Source organism: Mustela putorius, unplaced genomic scaffold (assembly GCF_011764305.1).
Source record: "Mustela putorius furo isolate JIRA1106 unplaced genomic scaffold, ASM1176430v1.1 tig00003875_pilon_pilon_pilon, whole genome shotgun sequence".
Lineage (NCBI taxonomy): Eukaryota > Metazoa > Chordata > Mammalia > Carnivora > Mustelidae > Mustela > Mustela putorius.
The window spans coordinates 9,978,116-10,000,000 of record NW_025422026.1 but is presented as its reverse complement, the minus strand read 5'-3'; the positions used below and the strand labels follow the sequence as shown (position 1 = coordinate 10,000,000).

General features: G+C 44.6%; 1 protein-coding gene across 5 annotated transcripts in view; it reads right to left on the bottom strand.

The window, feature by feature from the left end:
* SV2B (synaptic vesicle glycoprotein 2B) overlaps positions 1-21,885 on the bottom strand; it is a 179,211-nt gene that overhangs the window by 34,016 nt on the left and 123,310 nt on the right. For all 5 annotated transcript variants that reach the window (XM_045067211.1, XM_045067212.1, XM_045067210.1 and 2 more), the window contains exons 3-6: positions 9,561-9,741; positions 9,104-9,255; positions 2,104-2,237; positions 728-817 (exon numbers count right to left, since the gene is read on the bottom strand). In XM_045067211.1, the coding sequence (XP_044923146.1) occupies positions 728-817; positions 2,104-2,237; positions 9,104-9,255; positions 9,561-9,741 (557 nt within the window). The remainder of the gene's footprint in view (positions 1-727; positions 818-2,103; positions 2,238-9,103; positions 9,256-9,560; positions 9,742-21,885) is intronic.

Below are 21,885 nucleotides of genomic sequence, written 5' to 3'. Positions count from 1 at the left end.
TTATTTCTAGGAATCTATCTTGGAAAACATATCGAGAACATGAAGGAAAAGGAACTATGTGTGTGAAAATGTTCACTGTGACAATATTTACAGGAACAAGGTAATAAGACGGGGTAAAAAAATTTCCAGCATTCAGGACATATTTAGGAAGACTGTGTTAACATTCTCAACATTAATGTTCGTTAAAAAGATAATTATGAATGCCACGAATGTTAATGAATACTCTTTTTAAAAAGTAAATGGAGGGGAGTCTGGCTGGCTCAGTTGGTTAAGCGAACAGCTCTTGATTTTGGCTCAGGTCAGGATCACAGGGTCGTAGGATCAAGCCCATGTGCTAAGCTTGGAGCCTGCTTAAGATTCTCTCTCTCTCTCCCTCTCCCTCTGCCCCTCCTTCCCTGCCCTATCTATCTAAAGATAGATAGATAGACAGATAGGTGTAAATATATGTACATATCCTTATCCCCATATAAACACAGCTAGTTTTTTCTTTCAGTGTGTGTGTGTTTTTTTTTTTTTGAACAATTAGTGCTAACAAGGATATCTATCAACCTGAACAAATAATTAGGACACAATAATAGGAATGTCAGGGGTTTTATTCTCCCTTTGGTAAGTTCTCTTTGTCAAATTAATATAGTATCATAATAATAGAATAAAATTCATTTTTTAGCAATCCAGAAGAGTAAAGAGGAGAGACCCCCTCCTGTTGGCATGGGTGCCACACACTCACCGTGAACACCTTCTCGGGAGTCCCTTTTGCCCTCATGTTGGTGTCATGGACACGCTTGAGAATCATCCAGGCTTCATCATGTTTGCCCATCTGGTAAAAGCAAGGAAAGAGGCATAAGAAATCCTTTACTGATGAGGGGTGGAAACCCTACGGGGGGCATCCAACCCTAAGTGTGAGGTGATCAGACTTGGACACACTGCCACCCAGGGGTTGGGAAGGATTGGGACAAGTCTCTGTCCCCAGCCCATCTTGGGAGGATACTAAGGTAATGCCTCTGAGGTGTCTACACAGTATTCCCATTCCACAGTACAACACGCCTCGTTGTAAGGTCGAGTCACTGCTGGGTGGCATCCACGTTCCTCCCTGACCAGAGAAAGCAAAGAAGCAACCTGTTATGGATTGTGTCCCCACAGCCCCAGAGACCTCGGAATAGGACCCTGTTTAGAAGCAGGGTTGCCACAGAGGTCATTAAGATGAGGTCATCCCAGAGTGGGGTGGGCCTCTAATCTAGTTCGACTGGTGTCCTTCTAAGAAGGCAGCATGTGAATAGAGAGACGTGTCAGACCAGTGCATGAGATGACGCAGACAGGAAGCCAAGTGAGCCCCAACAAAGCACTGGAAGCTGGAAGAGGCAAGGGAGGACTCCCCTACAGACTTCCAAGGGAACGCAGTCCTGCGGACACCCTGATTTTGGACCTCCAGCCTCCAGAACTATGATGCAATTTCTGTTCCTTGAAGCCACTCTGTTGGTGACAAAATCCTTTGTCTCAGCAGCCCGAGAAAACTCACACAGCACAAAGGGTAAATTTGTGAGAGATCCCTGGCTAAAGAAAAACTCCCTGCGGTGTCTGTTCCTGACAACGGGACACAAGGGAATTTGACAAGGACGATCACTCTGTAGAAAGATCTAGAAGGAGACATACGAGTGGACTTGGAATTGGAGGTGTAGGAGCCTTTGAGTCCTATGGCTCCTCTGCAAGCCCTGCCTGGTCTGATCCCTGCAAACACAAGCAGCCCCCCAAGTTGGAAGGACTCTTCTCTCAAGATACCAGGAGCAGCTTTCCAGTGGGGAGGGGTCCAGGATAGTCAAGAGTCCTGATGGGCTTGGGGACGATGCGCATTTTCCCAACTTGAGAAAACATCCCACAGCTTTGAAGATCTTCTGGAGAGAGGGGGTGCTGGAAGCAGCCTCAGGAGGCCCCTTCCGCCTCTGACAGTCTGTGAATTCAGGCCGTGCAGCCATCACAGATGGCACTAAAGCCAGAAGTAACGATGGTCCAGGCAGGCTGACATGGGGGTGGTGTGCAACATGCAAGCTGGAGTGGGGGGCAGCCAATGGGTCTCACACAGGGTGGGGTTGGGGGTTACGGACTCACCTCCAGCAGGAACCTCGGGCTCTCTGGCATGAACTTCAGAGCCACCAGGGACACGGTGCAGGGCAGCGCACAGACGATGACAAACACTCTCCAGCTGTGGTAGTGGTAATTGGTACCCATGCTGAAGCCCCAACCTATGGAGAACAGTCAGAGGATTTCTGACATGACCTTATAGTGACCTTAAAGCGCCAGCTCTCAAAGGAGGGCACAAGACCTCACCCATGGAGCAGGTTAAAATGCAAACCTCTGACTGTTCCCAAAGCTTCTGAGGCAGACGTCTGGAACAGGCATGGGAATGTGCATCTCAACAACCCCCCAGGGCTGGCCAGGCCTGACATGTATAGGGCCTTGGGCGGCGTCCCCTATTTCTCTATAGCCACTGAAACTCAAGCTAAAAAACTGTTAATAACGAATGTTCTATCCCCTTGCCTTGACAAATAAGGATCTGGAAGGCCAGGTAGTGACTTATCCTTTGAGACTCCCTTCATTTCTTCTCCTGGCCCCTTCCACCGAGTGAAGGGCCTCGTGCTCATACATGTGAACCCATCACACTCCGCCACAGTGAGAATAGGTGTCCTGGTCCCAATTCCTAGATTTTAGCGGAATTCTTGGGTTCTGAGTACCCAGAGCATGATTTGGATGGAAAGGAACCCTGAGGTGATCGTACCTCACAGACCTCTTGCTTTTCGGGAAGGAAAAACCAGATCAGGGCCTTAGGACCGTGGGGTTCCCTCTTCCCACGTCAAAGGGCAATACCAGCTCCAGGTGATTCTAATGCCAAGGGTTCGAGACCACACTCTGAAAAGCGCTATCAGTCATAATATAGGCATATCTCAATTTATTGTGCTTTTCAGATTTTGCAGTTTTTACAAATTGAAGGTTTGTGGTACCCCTGGGTCAAGCAAGTCCACTGATGTCATTTTCCCATCAGCGTTTGCTTACTTTGTGCCTCTTTGTTACATTTTGGCAATTTTCAAAATATTTCAGACTTTTGCATTATGGCATTTGTTATGGTGATCTGTGATCAGTGATTACTACTTGCCAAAGGCTCAGATGATGGTTAGCATTTTTTAGCAGTAAAGTATTTTTTAAATTAAGGTATGTACTTTTTTTTTAGATGTAATGTTACTGCACACTTACTAGACTCCATTTTGGTATAAACATAATTTTTAGATGCACTGGGAAAACAAATCATTCATCTGATAGTTGTTTTATTGCAGTAGTCTGAAGCCAAACCCATCATACCTCCAAGGTATGCCTATATTAATTTTTTTTTAATTTTAAAAAGACAGGGCTTCTATATTCAAATGAATTCTATCATCATGGAAATGAAGATAGGATTAGCTCCTAATTAGCACTCATCATTGAAAGCTTTTTTTTTTTTTTTTTTAAAGATTTTATTTATTTGAGGGCACCTGGGTGGCTCAGTGGGTTAAGCCACTGCCTTCGGCTCAGGTCGTGATCTCGGGGTCCTGGGATCGAGTCCCGCATCGGGCTCTCTGCTCAGCAGGGAGCCTGCTTCCCTTCCTCTCTCTCTACCTGCCTCTCCGTCTGCTTGTGATTTCTCTCTGTCAAATAAATAAATAAAATCTTTAAAAAAAAAAGATTTTATTTATTTGAGAGAGACAGAGTGTAAGAGAAAGCAAGCATAAGTGGCAGGGGTCGTGTGGTGGAAAGACAGAGGGAGAGAGAGAGTCAGATTCTCTGCTGAGCAGGGAGCCCAAGGCAGGACTCCATCCCAGGACCCTGGGATTATGACCTGAGTAGAAGGCAGATGCTTTGCTGACTGAGCTACCTAGGCTACCCCTTGAAAGCATTTCTAAAATACATTTTTAGAAATTGCCTCTGGATCTGCAAAACATTATTTCAAATATCCTCATGGGTCACAAATTCCCTCTTTTAAGGAATGGATAGCACCGGAAAGAGCCTCTATTTTCACAATCTTGGGGATCAGAGTACAAATCCTGGCTCTCTCACACCATTACTGTGTTGGGGGTTTTCACAGCTATCAAGGGCAGATAACACCACCATCACAGATTTGCTAACTGCAAAACCTTCTGACAGCCAATAATAATTCCTCTGTTTTGAGGATAGATTTGATTTGCTTAGAAACAGCTATATGATATTCAGTGCCAAAGTTGTTGACTAAAATAGATGAGTATCAGCAACAAAATAATTGTTTAAAAAAAAATCCAAGGTTATGGAATGCCTGAGTGACTCAGTCAGTGAAACATCTGACTCTTGATTTTGCTCAGGTCATGATCTCAGGGTCGTGAGGTCGAGCCCCACATGGGGCTCCATGCTCAGCGGGGAGTCTGTTTGAGATTCTCTCTTCCTCTCCTTTTGCCCCTCCCCTCACTCGTACTCTCTCAATCAATCAATCAATCAATCAATAAAAATAAAATCTTTTAAGAATAAATGAAACAAGATGGAATCAGGAGGGAGACAAACCATAAGAGACTCTTAATCTCCCAAAACAAACTGAGGGTTGCCAGGGGGAGGAGGGTAGGGAGAGGGGGGTGGGGCTATGGACATTGGGGGAGGATATGTGCTATGGTGAGTGCTGTGAAGTGTGTAAACCTGGCGATTCACAGACCTGCACCCCTGGGGCAAATAATACATTATATGTTAATTTTAAAAATAATAAAATAAAATCTTTTAAAAATAAAGAAATAAATGATCAAATCATCCTGGGTTATACAATGACTTGGTTTTCTCACGCCACTCCAAGTAGCTCCAAAGACAATGCCAACAGCATTTTTTTTTTTTAAGACAAAACTGTATAAATGAATGCATCGATTTCTAAAGTTCGGAGGGTAATCGTTTTTGCGACATGAAAATCTCTATTCCATTTACTATCTGCGAAGCACAATAAAATGGGGTATGTCTAGATGTAAACATATACCATGGGGCCAGCTGGGTGGTGAACAGTGAATGTCTTGAACGCTCAATTCCTCTCTTTGTGTTTCAAGTTCCTCTACTTGCCCTGGATTCTTAGCCCATCGCATTTCAACTTGCTCTACTTGCCAGCTGTTTCTGCTGGTATCTCCTAGTCTGTGCAACTCAAGGGCTCACCAGTGAGAATCTCGGGTAGGAAAACGTGGGACTGAAGCCGCCGTGACACATTTGGCCACACGATACACACATCATCCAACTTTCTCAACCAGAATCAAACCTCTTTTTGCACAGCATGCTCTCCCTGGGGTTTGCTGGTTTTCATTTGAATGAAAAAAAAACCTCTCCTTTCTCCTGACAGCAGCACTAGACAGAGGAAGATAAAACCATAGTACTATTTACACATTTCCCCGCTCATGTCCAAAAGCTACTGAGGAAGAATTAGAAGTCAAGTTGATCAAAACTACATAGCAGTCAAACTCAGGTGGATAATGAGGAAAGGAGAGAAGTAGGTATGTTTATAAAGTATGCTGCCTAAGACAAATTTTTCTTTATGGTAATATGTGTAAATTATCTCAAATACATTATTCCCTCATGCCTCTGCGGTTTTTATGGTGATCTTAATAATCTGCTTTTATTGCATTCATGAGGTAGTCTTTGGGACCTTAAATTAAATAAAATTAAACAGTGCACTGCTTCCAAATATATGGAACAACTATTAATCTGGAGACAGGGATGGCTCTGTTCACTGATCTTTTAGCTTGTCCTACTTTTCTCTGTCAGGATTTCACAAACAGCTGGTGGTGCTGAACACAATAGGCATTAATCTTCCATGATATATCCAATATTTTTCTGGGCTGTGACCATGAGTTCCCAGGAAAACATTCTGACTTTTGCAATTTTCTTTCTCAATGACTCAGTCACCCAAATTCCCGATGCCAAGGCCTCCCATCATTTCATTCCTGCAAAAGCAATTAAATGGGTTGCATAAGCTGTACACAAACACCAGTCTCCTTTCTGTAGTTACCCTGGCTTGTCCCTGCTGAGTGGAGGGGTGTTAGAGCATTAATGTCTTGGGCACATTGAGAAATATTATCAAATGTCTGGTTCAGTCTGGACGAAACATCTGGTCCCAGTAAAATGAGGCTTAAAGTAAATAATCACTCCTGTTAGACTGTGATTCTAGTCTATCATGTTTCTCGGGTGGGTCGTCCCCCCTCCCTGTCCAGCTAGTGCTTGTTTCCACGAAGCCTAATTGCCCAAGAGCCTTCACTCTTTAAAAGGGACATAAAAGGGGCGCCTGGGTGGCTCAGTGGGTTAAAGTCTCTGCCTTCGGCTCAGGTCATGATGCCAAGGTCCTGGAATCGAGTCCCGCATCGGGCTCTCCACTTAGCAGGGAGCCTGCTCCCCCCCTCTCTCTGCCTGCCTCTCTGCCTGCTTGTGCTCTCTGTATGTCAGATAAATAAACAAATAAACCTTTTTTAAAAAGGGGGGGTACATAAAAGTCACAGATTTCATATGCAAACAGGAGAAACATCCTATCTCTGTGGGGTAAAATATTGAATCACAAGCCCTGATGTCAGCCAGCAGCGACCAGCGACGAGCCACATGGCCCCTCTGCCATGGGCATCCCATTCAGTCTTGGCCAACACCCTTCCAACCTGATTCTTTGTATCGCTTTCTTAGTAACCATACCCCAGACATGGGTGTGTGCTAGTGCGTGCAAAGCAAAGTGAAAAGGTGACGCAGCAGGTAGTGACTACTGTGAGTGGCCCTGTTATAACACCCGGCACCTTGTGGTCCCCACCATCTGCAGACACGTGGCCAGAGTGGGACAGACCTCCCCCACCCCAATCTGTGCAGGATTTGAGGAAGGAAGTATCCAGACACCAAACCAATCCGGACCCGGCATCCTCTGGGGTGTAGTTGAGGATGGGCATATGACCTAAGCTGAGCCAGTGGGAGTCTCCCTGGTCCAGCGTGAGGGCAGGCTTCCCTTGGGGAGCAAGCAGTCTGCAAAGAGGTCGCTGAAGTTGTTGATGCTGCAGGAAAGGAAGTTCGCTCGAGTGCCAGAATTGTTTTAAACCTATTCTCAGCACTCCCCTTTGCATCCCGGGAATTACCGTGCATGACGGCTGGCATGAATTCTACATTTTGCTTCCTTCCCTCTTCACTCCAGACAAGATGCAGTGACTTGTCCCCAGTCACACAGCACCGCTATTTTGACTCCACTTTTATTAAGATTTTATTTGTCCCCCGCACCCCCCCAAAATATTTTTCACTCACTTAATTTAAATGTGGAAATAGTTTTTTAGCTCACTCATTGGGGCCAGTTAACAGTTGTAAATAATATAGCAAGAATTAGGGGAGGATAAGCGATTCCTCTGACCCATATAACCAACATCACAATGGGTGGAGTGTGCTGTGTGTGTCAAGTGTGCCTTCGGGGGAAGGGCACAATGCAGAAAGGATGTTAGTTAGGGGTAATATGATTTTGTATCTAAAATGATGGAGAACTGCTTTTGGTGACAGGATTATCTGGAAAATGCTCCAGCTGTTTATTTCATTATTCCTATTCTCTGTTACTTGTACAAAACCCAGTGGGTTCTCAAAGACTAGATAGGGCAAAGATTACTTTTCCCAAATGCATTTCCTCTACTTTCTCGTACACAGCAAGACTACATTGCCAAGGGTCCTTGGCAGTAGGGGTGATCGTATTACAGATTTGGGGACTGCGGGTTGTAAGTAGAGAGGACAGGGTCCACTTGGCAGCCTGTCTTCAGAACCTCCCATGTACAACTGCCTGTGGTCTTTCTCCAAGCAGAGACTTTAGTCGCATGGAGAAAGGAGTCTGAGCCCCAGTATTACTGAAGGAGGAAAGCCACCTGCTGATTAAAACATTTGCCCTACTTTACAAGTGGGGAAACTTTTATTGTGTTAAATCACTGAGATTTCAGGGTTTGTCAGATTACCAGCATAATGCACCCAGGGTCACATTGACTAATAGAGTAGGCATTATCTACACCAAAGCTTCTTCTTAAAGGTGATGGAGACTCCATCACCTCAGAATACACAAAGAGGATAAGATTTCAAACAAGGACACCAAGGAGTTCCATGCGTAGAGAAGCACTGGTTAGCTTCAGGGCAGTTGTCTGCAGGATTCTAAATGAGAACAAAGCCTACACCCATCATCGTTGGTTTACCAAAAACAACTTTGAAGGATGCTAATGTGCATTTATTGCCCAGGATGCTCAAAAGACATAATAATCAAATTCAAAACTGCTGCTTTCTCCCTACTTTACTCTTAACAAAACCAATTGTGAAAGTAAGCATTGCCAGGTCTCTGTTCAGAAAATCCAGTTTTTGCAATTACCCAAGATAATAAAATTGTCCCGGCTGAATCCAAGACCTTGTCTGTAAGGGTTCCTCCACTTCTGTGGCCAAACAAGAGTGACAGCAGCTCTAGAGTGGAAAGTACACAAGAGCTCTGCATGGGGGCAGGAGACAGGCAGAGCATCAAGATTCAAGGCGTGACCTTGACGAAGTCATTAACATCTCTTGGCTTCTGTTACATCCTCTATTAGATGGGGTTCCTGAAGCCTAACTGCCTAACTTGCCTGGGGGAGGAGGGCTGGGGAGATAAAGATCAACATTCTTTCAAACAAAAGGAAGAAAAGAAGATGAGCGGCTGGGTGGCTCAGTGGGTTAAAGCCTCTGCCTTTAGCTCGGATCATGATTCCAGAGTCCTGGGATCGAGCCCCACATCAGGCTTCCTGCTCAGCGGGGAGCCTGTTTCCTCCTCTTTCTCTCTCTCTGCCTGCCTCTCTGCCTACTTGTGATCTCTGCCAAATAAATAAATAAAACCTTAAAGAAAAGAAAAGAAGAAAGGAATGGAAGGGGAGGGAGCAAGAAAGAACAGATTGTATTATTTCCAGAGAGATGTGTGTATTGAAATTAGTGAGGTGTCTCCAGGTTTGGAAGTTCCATAGAAAGATCGAAGTCATACCGTGTGTGAGTATGGGGAATGATGTTAAGGACGGGAGATGTTGGAGGCAGTTACCATAGTAACAAGGGCCCCTGGGCTATGCGAGGGCTGGGCACTCACCATAGTGTGGAATGATGGTCCAGGCCATGGCAGACGCGTAGATCCCCCCCGTCATCCAGAAGATGCCCAGCCAACTAAGGTGTTCTCCTCGCTTCTCCCGAGATAAAAATTCAGAAAAATAGGCAAAAACAATGGGCAGGGCACCCCCAATCCTGCATAAAGAAAATGCCAAAAAGAAAGAATCGAGTCATATGCTACAAATGGTCATAGCAGAAGCCTCATTGCTTTATACCCCACCCTCGTGAATTTGAAAGACCGACCAAGGCAGGGTCAGGTTTATTTGACCTTATACACTGACTTTACAACCTTTTTCTAAGGTTTAGCCTTGACATAATATCTTTGAAGTCAAACACAAAACTTAGTCCAAGGTTTTCTGGAAGGACCACTGAGAGCTCGAGTAGCAGGGTGCATGGACCCCTGGTATGCCAGGGTCCAGCAAAGCCCTACATGTACGTACCCTATGCCTGAGAGGAGTCGGCAGAAGAGGAAGGTTCCGTATCCCTGCACGAAGGAGGAAAGAGAGGCGAAGGAGGCGTTGAGGGCCAGAGACATGCTGAGGACTCGCTTCCTCCCCAGCTTATCAGCCAGGCCCCCGAGGACGAAGGCCCCGGCCATCATTCCTAGGTAGACTATCAGCCCTGCAGGAGTGGGGTGGAGGGAGAGAAGAGAGGGAGGAAAGAAGAGACAAGACATTAGAAACCACGCAATGTGCTAGAAAATCCGATGCCTATTTTTAGGCATTCTAGAAATCCCATGTCCCAGACATAAAAGGTGGACTCCAACAGATGTTCACGGCAAATTGGAAGTGCTGTACAAATTCAAATTCTTAAGAATGCTATCCAAAAAAATAGGCTCACAGATTGATACATACACGCACATCCTAAAATAAATCAACCATAGCTCAGTCTGATGCACCTTTCTTGAAGGTGGGTCTTGAAAGGCATAATCTGCAGAAGGCAGTGTTGTCATTTTATTTTTAAGCAAAAAAGAGTGTTTGTGTTATAAAAATCCTTACCTGCAGGGGTAAGTTTAAAGAGAGAATTTCCAGGAAAAAAATGGCCAAAAGGGTATAAGGAACATGGGAAGGAAGAAAAAAAGTACAAGTGTAAAACAGCAATTACCAACAAGCCTAGCTATTTTGTGACTCCCAAAAGAGACCTCCTCCATGCTATAACCTATATTCAGCTTCCTTAGGGGAGTGCAGAAGAGACTAGTAGTGAGCTTTCCTTTCTTTAACATATGCAACCTGTATTTGCCTTCTAATAATAAGATCAATTCATTTAAGATATCATATATTGTTGTTGTGATGTTTATGGTCTTCCAGTGAAAGTCAGCACCCTCACAGACGTGGCCTATCTCCAGAAGCACACGGACAACTCCTTCCTGCTAAATACCGAGCTTTTACTAATTATCAACAATGGTGCTGAGTGTATACGTGATTTACTCTACCTGTGAAGGAAACTTTGCAGACCGGGGGCGGGGGGTGGGGGTGGGGAACAAGATGGCGGGGAAGTAGGAGGAAACTTTGCAGACCATCCTTCACCAGGAGAAAATAACTGGATACAAACTATGGAAGAATCCTTTCCCCAGCCTTAACTGTAAATCGAATGAACTGTCTTTCTCAGAAAGGAAGCCTCTGGACCTGGAGATGCTTTATTTATGCAGATGTGTGTCAAAAAGCGCCAACATAAAACAAAGAGCTTCAACTAGCTGGTTAATGAACTTGAAGCTGGTCCCCAAAAGGAAAGATTTGACTATGCTCTGTTTTATCTTCCCCATGACAGAGTTCCTTCTTTTATCATCTGATTCTATGAGATGAAAAGAAATTTTAACTTTGGTGTTGTCAACGGTCTTCACAAAGATTTTCTTCACTCACCTGGGTTGTAACTCTTAGCCTTATGCTACGGAAGATACTATTTCCTTTCACATTTCCCTCTATGCTGTTTCTTCATGGAATATGTCTAGGAGTCTACAAAGTATCTATTAAATGTCTATTATTAAGTAAGCATTCTTATAGTTACTGGGGTTACAGTGGGGTCCAAACACATGAAAATCCCTGGTTTCGCAGAGCTTACATTCCAGTTGGGGGAAAGAGATAATAAACAAATGAGTAAAATAGACAGTTAGTGGGTGACTGATAAGAGTTCTAGAGAAAAATAATAAGAAGGAGGGAAATAGGAAGAGCCAGGGTAGGAGGTAGCAATTTTAAAGAAGATGGTTCAGGGAGCCCTCTCTGAGAGGGACATTCAGGCAAAGACCTGAAAAAAGTCAACCATGGGGATGTCTAAGGGAAATTGGTGAGTCCATGTTCCTGGTTCTGCCATTTCTCTGCATCCTCAGAGGACCCACAGAGAAGTAATAGGGTGAGGGTCCCCCCTCCACACTATTTCACCAGTCTCCCAGCTCAGAAAATGTGATGAGTAATTTCCCACTAATATTAGGTCACCAGCACTTGTGTTTCAGAAAATGAGTCAAGACTTGCAAATACAACTCATATTATGTGTCATGCTGTGTCGTAATAATGTGTGGGTCAGTATGCCCTGCTAGACTATGAGTCTATCTCCGATCCAGCCCTGACCAACACACGGTCTCTAACATCTTAATCGTGCTCAGTTCTTAGCCATTGTGAGTTGTGTCCAGCAGGACTGCCTTACTCATTGATGGGGGCTTACATCCATCTTCTGCTGCCATGACTCGTGCTCACCACATAAGCCAGAGTGAGGGTCAGGCAATAGCCTCCCTGTTACTTTTACCTGGTGGTTCCAGTCCACACAACTGGCTTTGTGCCTGGTCTTGAGATCCTGATCTCCATGTTGGTTTCCAATTAGCATCTGATACCCCAACCAATTGGAAAAGACCCAAATTCTGTCCACGCCTAACCATGCCCTCCCTAGGAAAGAACTGGGTTCTACTTCCTCTGACTTGGTAACCCACTTAACATGGTGGCCATAGTCAGGAGCCTCGTATCTGAGATGCCCTGTCCTTTTCTCCCTTTTAGATGGACCACAGGGATGTCACCACCAACCCAACATAAAGTAGGATTTCACATAAGCCCTTGTACTTGGGAATTTAGACTTCTAGACCAGAGCAGAGAGGGAACATTTCTTTCCAAGTTAGGTCTGTTCAGCTTCCAAACCTTGTTGGCCTCAGCTCAACTCTTTGTCAAGAATTCCCGATACCCCATTGATCTTAAAGAACGATACTCTCATGATACATGGTGAATAACATTTGGGATAAAGAAATAGATGTTGAAGAAAGGAAGGTAGGAAGGGAAGAAAGGAAAGAATTAATCTTTCCTTGTTTGCTCATCCCCAGAATGGCTTGCTAAGTGGGGCCTGGTTCCTTCCTTTCAAGGAAGGAACAATACATTATATTATCATCTCCTGATGAGAAACAATGTTCCAATAAAGGCATGTGCTGGGCATTATATAAACACAGAGAAGGAACTCAGCCCAGATACACTTCACTCAATGTGGGAAAGTTTCCAAAAGAAGTCATTGCGCTATGGGTGGAGGTCACAGAGAAGCTGGTCGGGTTTCCATCTTGGGGGGGGGTGGGTAGTACGTCCCAGGCAGGGGCAGGCAGCAGGTGCAAAAGACAGAGAGGCAAAAAGAACACTTGAGAGGTTTAGGCAGTGGCACCCAAGTAGTTCAGTGTGAGTAGAACAGAGTGCACGTGGGGGAACCTGGTGAGGCACAGAGGTGAGACAGTAGAGCGGAGACTACCCATAAATGGCTCGTGTGTGTGTGTGTGTGTGTGAGAGAGAGAGAGAGAGAGAGAACACGTATGCATCTTTGGATGCATGCACATGTAGTTATGTGTGTGCATGGGGCTGTGTGCATCATATGTGGGAGCCTATACATTGGGAGGAAGGGAGATGAGAAATCAAAGGAGTGGTCAGGAGATTGGCTGAGAACCATCTGCACACGCCTTACCCTGGTCCCACTCCAGAGAAAAACACTAGCAGCCAATTAAAGTTTAGTTTCCTTTTCTCAATAAAACTATCCTTAGCACTTCTTAAATGTTACTGCACACACATAAATCATGGGAGGATCTCATTAAAATCATATTTTGATTCAGCAAGTCTGGTGTGGGGCCCGAGAGTCTGCATTTTTTTTTTTTTTCAGTTGAGAAAGGCAGAACACACGCAAGCCAGTGTAGGGGCTGTGCAGAGGGAGAGGGAGAAAGAGAATTTTAAGCAGGCTCTGTACCCGGTGTAGAGCCCGCTGAGATCATGACCTGAGCCAAAGTCAAAAGTCAGATGCTCAACTGACTGAGCTAACCAGGCACCCCTGAGATTCTGCATTTCTTTCTTTTCTTTTTTTTTTTTTTTTTAGATTTTATTTACTTATTTGAGAGACAGCATGAGTGAGACAAAAAATGAGGCAGGCAGAGAGGCAGAGGGAGAGGGAAAAGCAGACTCCCAGCTGAGCAAAGAGCCCGACATGAGGCTCGATCCCAAGACCCTGAGATCATGACCTGAGCCGAAGGCAGACACCTAACCGACTGAGCCACCCAGGAGCCCCGAGATTCTGCATTTCTAACAATCCATGGACCACACTCTGAACAACGGGAGGCCATAGCACATGCATTTTCCTAGAAGCACAGTAAAGGGGTAGTGATGAGAATCTCAGCCATCGAACCCCCAAATCTCCTTCGCTGGTTGTGAGATTTGGGAGGAAATTCTCATACCCTCTAAGGGCCTTCCCACCACACGTCTAAACAGAAGACTAGATCATTTCAAAGCTGCCTTCCTACTCATCTGTCTTTTAAAAATATAAATCATGAACAATGATGTTGTGTGGATTTCACAGGAAGCACATGTTCAGAGTTTAAAAGTAAACCCAGACACACATGTTTGATTTAAACTATCATGAATGCTACAGGAGACATGCCTAGGGGCCATATGTGGCCAGGGACCAAAAGTAGCTCCTAGGCCTCCATTGTGCAATCTTGGCCATGAACATTGTGTCAGTTACTAAACTATCGTCACTCAGCCCCGAAACTACCCTTCCAGCCCCTAGTGTCCACCAACACCTTGCATTGCCCACCAGGCGCTGCTAGGCCTTGCCAATAGGGGGCACAAGAGAGAGAGAGACAGAGACAGAGACAGAGACAGAGACAGAGACAGAAAGACCTGTGCTTTCTGTTCCCATGAATTCCACCCCCGCCTTGATCACCAGGCAGCAGCAATGCCCTAGTACCACAAGGGAGCGGCTGGATCCAATTAGCAGAAGCAGCCACATCCTGTTCTCCCCTCCTCTCCCACACCAACACCAGCCAGCCAGGGTCCCCTCTCTAGAGATCTGAGTTACAGCTCCGTGAGCTCCCTTCTCAGGGCTTATGAGGTATGATAATTCCATTCCCTTCCCTTTATTCCCCGAGTCCCAGGTGGCAGCTGCTGCTTGCTTGCCTTCACTATCTCGGGGTACTTTATAAACACGGTGCGCTCACCCCACTCATCATTTTTTATATTAAATTCTCTCTGTTCCAATAACTAGTTATGAGTTGTGTCTCCTGACTACGCCTTGACCGAGGCAGACACGTCAGCAAACTGATGCAGCATAGAGATTGGATATTGAGTCCAACTCCTTCGCTTTACTAGCTGAGGATGCCGAGCCCCACATCAGGGCAGAGACTCTCCTAGAAACTCCCCGCTGGCTCAGGAGCTGCTGGCACCATGCTTCTGGGCTCCTGGCCCCGAGCCTGGTGCTACTGTCCAAGGCAGAGGAAGAACTAGAAAAAACAGTAAGAGTTCTTCAAAATGACGTTGCAAGGGATCAGAATATGCCTCCCCCCCCAACCCCCAAACGTGCTGCTTTGGTCTAAGGTTTATTTTGAGCTGAAGGCGGTTGAGAAACAGCAGACCCAAGGGAAAGCTCTCTGCCCTCCTGCACATATGCCTAAAAGCAGGCTTAGGCTTTTAATCACTGCAGGCACTTACCAGCCCAGAGACAGCACCAAGAGGGACCCACAGAACAATCCTTCCTAAACAACCTTGTCTTCTGTGAGTTTGCCCCGTTCGCCACTCAGGGAATCCTACCAACCCTTTCCTTCATCTCCTTCCTTCCCTACAAATGTACTGCTCTTCGTGAAGTTGGTAAGCCCAAAGTCTTAGCCATCCCTTTGAATGACTCCTGTGTCTGGGCACTGCATGTGCTTATAAACTGCTTTTATCTTGTTAATCTGTCTTTTGTCAGTTTAATTCACAGGGTCTGCAGCCTGGAAGAGCCGAGGGAAGAAGGTTTTTCTCCTCTGCACTTGTTGGCAGGCTCCGACAAGGAAGATGGGAGGGAAAAGGGCAGATCCGCAGAGAAGAGAAGAGAGATATAAAATTAACAATGCCTCTGAAATGGCTGTTCTATTAAACTCATTTAAAATCTGTCTTTAGCAGAGGAAATTAAGACAATAAATTTGGATAATTGAAATGCAATGGAGTTATCAAAAATTACTTTAGCACGAAGCAGATAAGGGACTAGCTAGAAAACTGGAAACCCTATCATTTTTCAGTTCCACTCCACAACCTCGCTGGCAATATGCCCCCCCAATACACGAGCTTTATAAGGAAATTAAAAACGAAAACTGTTTCTTGCAGAGGGGGGTGGGAGGTGTATGGAGGAGGTAGATGTGGGAGGGCGAGAAGGGCTTTAACCCGTGATAACACCGCAGAGGAAATGAAATATGCCTCCGTGGAAGGAGGAGGAACCCACACAGAGGAAGAGCTTGAAAGCAAGATGGTCCGGCTGTGAGTCCGGGCTCCGGGATTTACCCACGGCAAGACCACGTGCAGCCCATTCAGCATCCCTGATCATTGCTCCTTCTTCGTAAAAGTCAGGTGCTGGACTTGCAGGGTTGTTAGGCTGACATGGGATTACAGCTGATGGAAAGTACCTAGCCCGATACCCGGCACAAAGTAAATGCACAAAGTAATAAAAGTTGCTACTGTGGTTCTGAGCAGGGCTGCAGAGAACCGGCTGAGACCTCAAAAAGCCACAGGATAAGAAAAATGAAAATAAGTTGGTGGTATTTTAAAATCAAACCAACCATATATGAAAGGACAGAGACTAGCAGAAGAAACTTATTTATAGCAGCATGCCCTTTAAAAGCACCTCCCTCCTCCGTATTTGAAGCAGGAGCCAGGTTCCAATAAAAAGCATTTTGGCTTTTTTTTTTTTTTTTTTTACTAAAACATTTTTCAAGTTTCCTCTAATAAAACTTCCCTGGGAATTTTTTTTTTCTTTTTCCTGACTCATACTTAAGCTGCCAGATTGTCATCTCCTTCGAGAGGCATCCCTGATGTTCCAAACTAGGGCTCAACCAATTTCTTCTGTTAAAGGGGCAGAGAAAATATAGTTCACTTGTCAATAGTGTACTTGTGGTCTCTGCGAAGTCGTCCTCTTCTTTTTATTCTTTTCATAATCCTTTAAAAAGGTACAAAAACGGGCCATAGTTTCCAGAACCCCTGTTCCAAAGGAAATTCTGCCCTCCCTGCTGGTCCTTCAGCAATATACTGTTCCCTCCTTCCTAGCACATCTGCCTGTTTGCTATTATATAGCAACATCGGTCCAATCCCTCAGACCACAGACTCCTGGAGGAAGGGACTGTGTTAGTTTTGTTCAAGTGAAATTCTCTCTGTGTCTTCAGCGTCCAGCTCAGAGGCTGGCACACGGTAAGCACGCCATTAAAATTCATTCAAGAAATAAATATAAGAATTCATAATCACTGTGGACTGTGCTTTGTAGGGTTCAAAATCAGTACCTCCCAAGTGAACTATTGCCATTCCATTTCTTTATTATTCAGCCAAATATACCTTTTTTTAAAGATTTTATTTATTTATTTATTTATTTATTTGACAGACAGGGATTACAAGTAGACAGAGAGGCAGGCAGAGAGCAGAAGGGAAGCAGGCTCCCTGCTGAGCATAGAGCCCGAGGTGGGACTCGATCTCAGGACCCTGGGATCATGACCTGAGCCGAAGGCAGAGGCTTTAAGCCACTGAGCCACCCAGGCGCCCCCCCAAATATACCTTTTTTAAAGGGCAATATTTTTTTGGACTAGGGCCTGGGAGGTTAATGTGCTAAAAGTTTAACGGATACAGGAATCCCCTAGTGAAGTCTCACTTGGGTATTGAGTAACGGAAGACCATCAGGTTATCTATCTGCACATCTCCGTGTGATCAGATGCATTAGGTGAAGTCAGCCCAGTGCTGGGTGTGTACGACATGTGGATGTTTGGAAAACTTCTGGGATGAAGAAACACCTTTTTTTGGATCCAGGTACTTGGCACAAAAAAAGGTTTGGCTTTAATAATTTGTTTTTTTTTTTTTTAAAGATTTTATTTATTTATTTGAGAGAGAGAGCATGAGCGAGGAGAAGGTCAGAGGGAGAAGCAGACTCCCCATGGAGCTGGGAGCCTGATGTGGGATTCGATCCTAGGACTCCGGGATCATGACCTGAGCCGAAGGCAGTCGTCCAACCAACTGAGCCACCCAGGCATCCCAGCTTTAATAATTTGTAAAGTAAAAACCAATCTGGCAATCATGATGTTGGACTTTTCTAGTACTTTTTGTGTCTAATAAGCTCAAGTGAGTGAATCTTTGGAAGCAGGTTAACTTTCCTAAACTATTGAAAGGTGGGACTCTTCCCCAAATCTCATATAACATATTTATTTAGAAACGAACACATGGAGGAGAAAGGAAGGGACAAAGGAACTAGTATCTGTTTAGGTTCACTACATGCTAAGTATTTATATAGTAGGTGACATAGGTAATGATTTTATTTTATTTTATTTTATTTTTTATTTTTTTATTTTTTTTTTAGGTAATGATTTTAAATTGCCATTCCAACAGTGTGAGAGGAGTGTTAATATCTTGATTTAACAGATGAAGAAATTGAGATTGAGAATTTTCCTCTCTGGCCATAATTATGTAAGATATCTAAGGGGAACCTGGGTCGCTCAATGGGTTAAAGCCTCTGCCTTCGGCTCAGGTCATGATCTCAGGGTCCTGGGATGGAGCCCTGCATCAGGCTCTCTGCTCAGCAGGGAGCCTGCTTCCCCCTCTCTCTCTGCCTGCCTCTTTGCCTACTTGTGATCTCTGTCTATCAAATAAATAAATAAAATCTTAAAAAATATTTTAAAATATCTAAGCTTTCTGACATCTGATGGAAGAAATCCATGCTTGCAGGTGAGTGACTCATCAATGACCCAGATTACAGAGTAACCCCCAAGAGAAAATACACCAGGACTATTCAGGGACACTTGGGTTGGATAAGACATTTGTCACTCTGCGGAGGATACACCACACTCTCTCACATCTGGCCTTCAGCTCAGGAGAGGCCACAGCTCTATGAGTAGAACAGAATTACCCCTTCTGAAAATTCTGGGTTCTGTGTGAAACCAACAAGTCCAAAGATGGAAGTCTGCAGACAGACTGGGGAGTCCGAGGAACAGAGCCCCTTGCTTTAACAACATTGTGTAAGGGGAGGACCTTAAATCAGGAAAGGGCTCTCTCTTCAACCATACTTATGGGAAATAAAGACCCTACAAGGCAGCCTGGTGACTTTACCATCCTAGTGCTGTGTGACCAAGCTTAAGCCATGAGGCAATATTCTGGGCCAAACCATGAGCCCGTAAGGAGGCCAGGGCTCAGATCCCCAGCCATGTCTTTGGTGAGTGGAAGACAGGCCCACAACCATGGTGGGAGCAAGGGCAAAGAAAGGATTCAAGTTCTTAGTAAGGTTTCTGTCCACTAGCCCTGGGGCAAAGTGGTACCTGGTACTTCCCTCAATCTTCTCTCACATGGAAACAAGAAGCATCAAGAAGCATTTCCTAAGAATACTGTGAGAATCTTGAAATTGCCTTGTTCACATACTACCACAGTAGAGATCTCTTAGAAAAGCAAAGCTTCCCTTCAGGTACCTCCCACAGCAGGTGAGAGGAGGTGAGGTTGGTGATGGAGGGTGTCACCTGGGCTAAAGCCAGTGACACCTGGCTTTAGAGGTATGACATCTCTGACAGCTGTCCTAGTACTGTGCACATCTCAAATATGATCATGACCCAGCGAGACTCAACGATCCCTTGGCCATTCCATTAAAGACCATGTCAGGGCTGCCACTGTGGTCATTTCTAGAGGGTGGACCAGTCCAGGAGAATCATAATAAAGCCAGTTATGGAAAACAGCCAAGAGCCAGAAGCTGAGAAAGGAGTAGATGATAAGAGATCAGGAGAGAAAACCCAAGTCTTTGCAAGGAAATTTATTAAGCCCCATTCTCTACATGTCAGGGAACCTGGAATAGGGCCATAAACATAAATAAAACCTAGCCCTCTGCTTTCAAAAAACTCACAATCTAATGGAAATAAAGAGGTAGGGAAATGGGGAGTGGTGGATCAGGGCAAGGGCCAGAGAAGGGAAGAAGCAAGAACTCTGGCAAGCTGATACATGGGAAGAGGGTGATGGGTGAGCTTGGCTGTCTTGGAAGAGGCAGATGAAGAGTGGGACAAGGGTAGGGCTGAGTGTCACACCAAGGGATCAGAAAACTATGCAGCTTGTTATTGGCTAAAGTCAACCCAGATCTTCCAGAACTTAGTTGCCTTTTTTGGTACAATCACTCTGCACCAAACTGGGCCACCTTGTCTTCAAAGGATACTATCTTCTATGTTAGAATAGAGTTGATTTGCAGCCAGCCTGGAAAAGATCTATTTTCATCTCTGGAAACACCTGGATATCTGGCTCTGACTTTTGGGCAAGATAGGGGCAATGGTATTTGTGACAAGCTCTTTTAAGTCTGAAACTCCCCTGGCAACCCCTTGAACCAGTTTACTGATGGTTTTCAGTGGTATAACTGGTTAGTCATCCCGGCTTGATCACAAGACCAAAGGGACATGACGGCCCCTGGGGGAATTTCAGCCTTGAGTTCTCACAGAGTGAAGATTTCTTGAACAGATCTTGGTGATTCAATATGGAGGCAGGTCCATATGGGAATGAGGAGGACCCTGCAGAGAGTGCCTGAATGTCTCTTAAATCCCCAGTGCTTGCCTATATGGTCTTCCTGCATCCTTTGCTTTAAATAAAGGCCTTATGTGACTATACTTAGTGGAGACTTGTGAATCCTCTCAAATATCTAAAATGATTAAATCTTTTCACTGCCTGACTCAAGGATTGCAAAATCAGAAGCCTCCAGGGGCCAGGTCAGGAAGTGAGGATAGTCAGCCAGGCACACCTAGTAAGGAAAACATGCCCATCTAAAGGGAGCAGCCATATCCAATGTTAGCCAACTGCTATGTTATGTAATATGGATGCTGTTTTAAGGATTTCAAAAAGCAGAAAAATCTGGAGAAAAATCTGGATTTCTAAATAAAATTCTTTGCTTTAGAAAACACTTTAGCAGCACAAAGGACTGATATCCAAGATCTATAAACAACTTCTTAAACTCAACACCCAAAAAACATAATCAAGTCAAAAAATGGGCAGAAAACATGAACAGACACTTCTCCAATGAAGACATACAAATAGCTAACAGACACATGAAAAAAAAAACATGAACAGACACTTCTCCAATGAAGACATACAAATAGCTAACAGACACATGAAAAAAAATGTTCATCTTTATTAGAGGAGATTCAAGTCAAAACCACATTGAGATACCACCTTACACCAGTTAGAAAGGACAAAATTAACAAGACAGCAAACAACATGTGTTGGAAGCAATGTGGAGAAAGGGGAACCCTCTTACACTGTTGGTGGGAATGCAAATTTGGCGCAGCCACTTTCGAAAACAGTGTGGAGATTCCTTAAGAAATTGAAAATAGAGCTTCCCTATGACCCTGCAATTGCACTACTGGGTATTTACCCCAAAGATACAGATGTAGTGAAAAGAAGACCCTCTGTACCCCAATGTTCATAGCAGCAATGTCCACAATAGCCAAACTGTGGAAAGAGCCCAGAAGCCCTTCAACAGATGAATGGATAAAGAAGATGTGGTCCATATATATAATGGAATATTACTCAGCCATCAGAAAGGACGAATATCTAACTTTTGTATCAACATGGATGGGACTAGAGGAGATTATGCTGAGTGAAATAAGTTAAATAGAGAAAGTCAGTTATCATACAGCTTCACTTACTTGTGGAGCATAAGGAATAACATGGAGGACATTAGAAGGAGGAAAGGAAAAGTGAATTGGGGGAAATCGGAGGGGGAGACGAACCACGAGAGACTGTGGACTCCGAGAAACAAACTGAGGGTTTTGGAAGGGAAGGGCGTGGGGGGGTGGGTGAGTCTGGTGGTGGGTATTAAGAAGAGCATATATTGCAGGGAGCACTGGGTGTTAACCGTGACCCTGAATCTTGGAAAAAACTACCTCAAAAACTAATGATGTACTGCATGGTGACTAACATAACACAATAAAAAAAGAAAGAAAAAAAAAGCACTTTAGTGGCAAAGCAATTATTTTCCTCCAGTGTTTGAGAAGCCTGTATGGCAAGAGAGCTATACAGGTTTTAGTAGAACGTTAGGAATGTGAATATTTATATTTTCATTAAAATAAAATGTTTCTCGTGGTTCAGATCTCTTCATTTTTCTATTCCTATGACAACTTGCCTTAATTTGGCATTTGCCTTTTTATTGGGTATCAATTACCCCCTGGATAGTACTATTCAATGCTCTGGGTTTTGTTGTTGTTGTTGTTGTTGTTTAAGATTTTATTTATTTATTTGACAAAGAGACAGAGAGCACAAGTAGGCAGAGAGAGGCAGGCAGAGGGAGAGGGAGAAGCAGACTCCA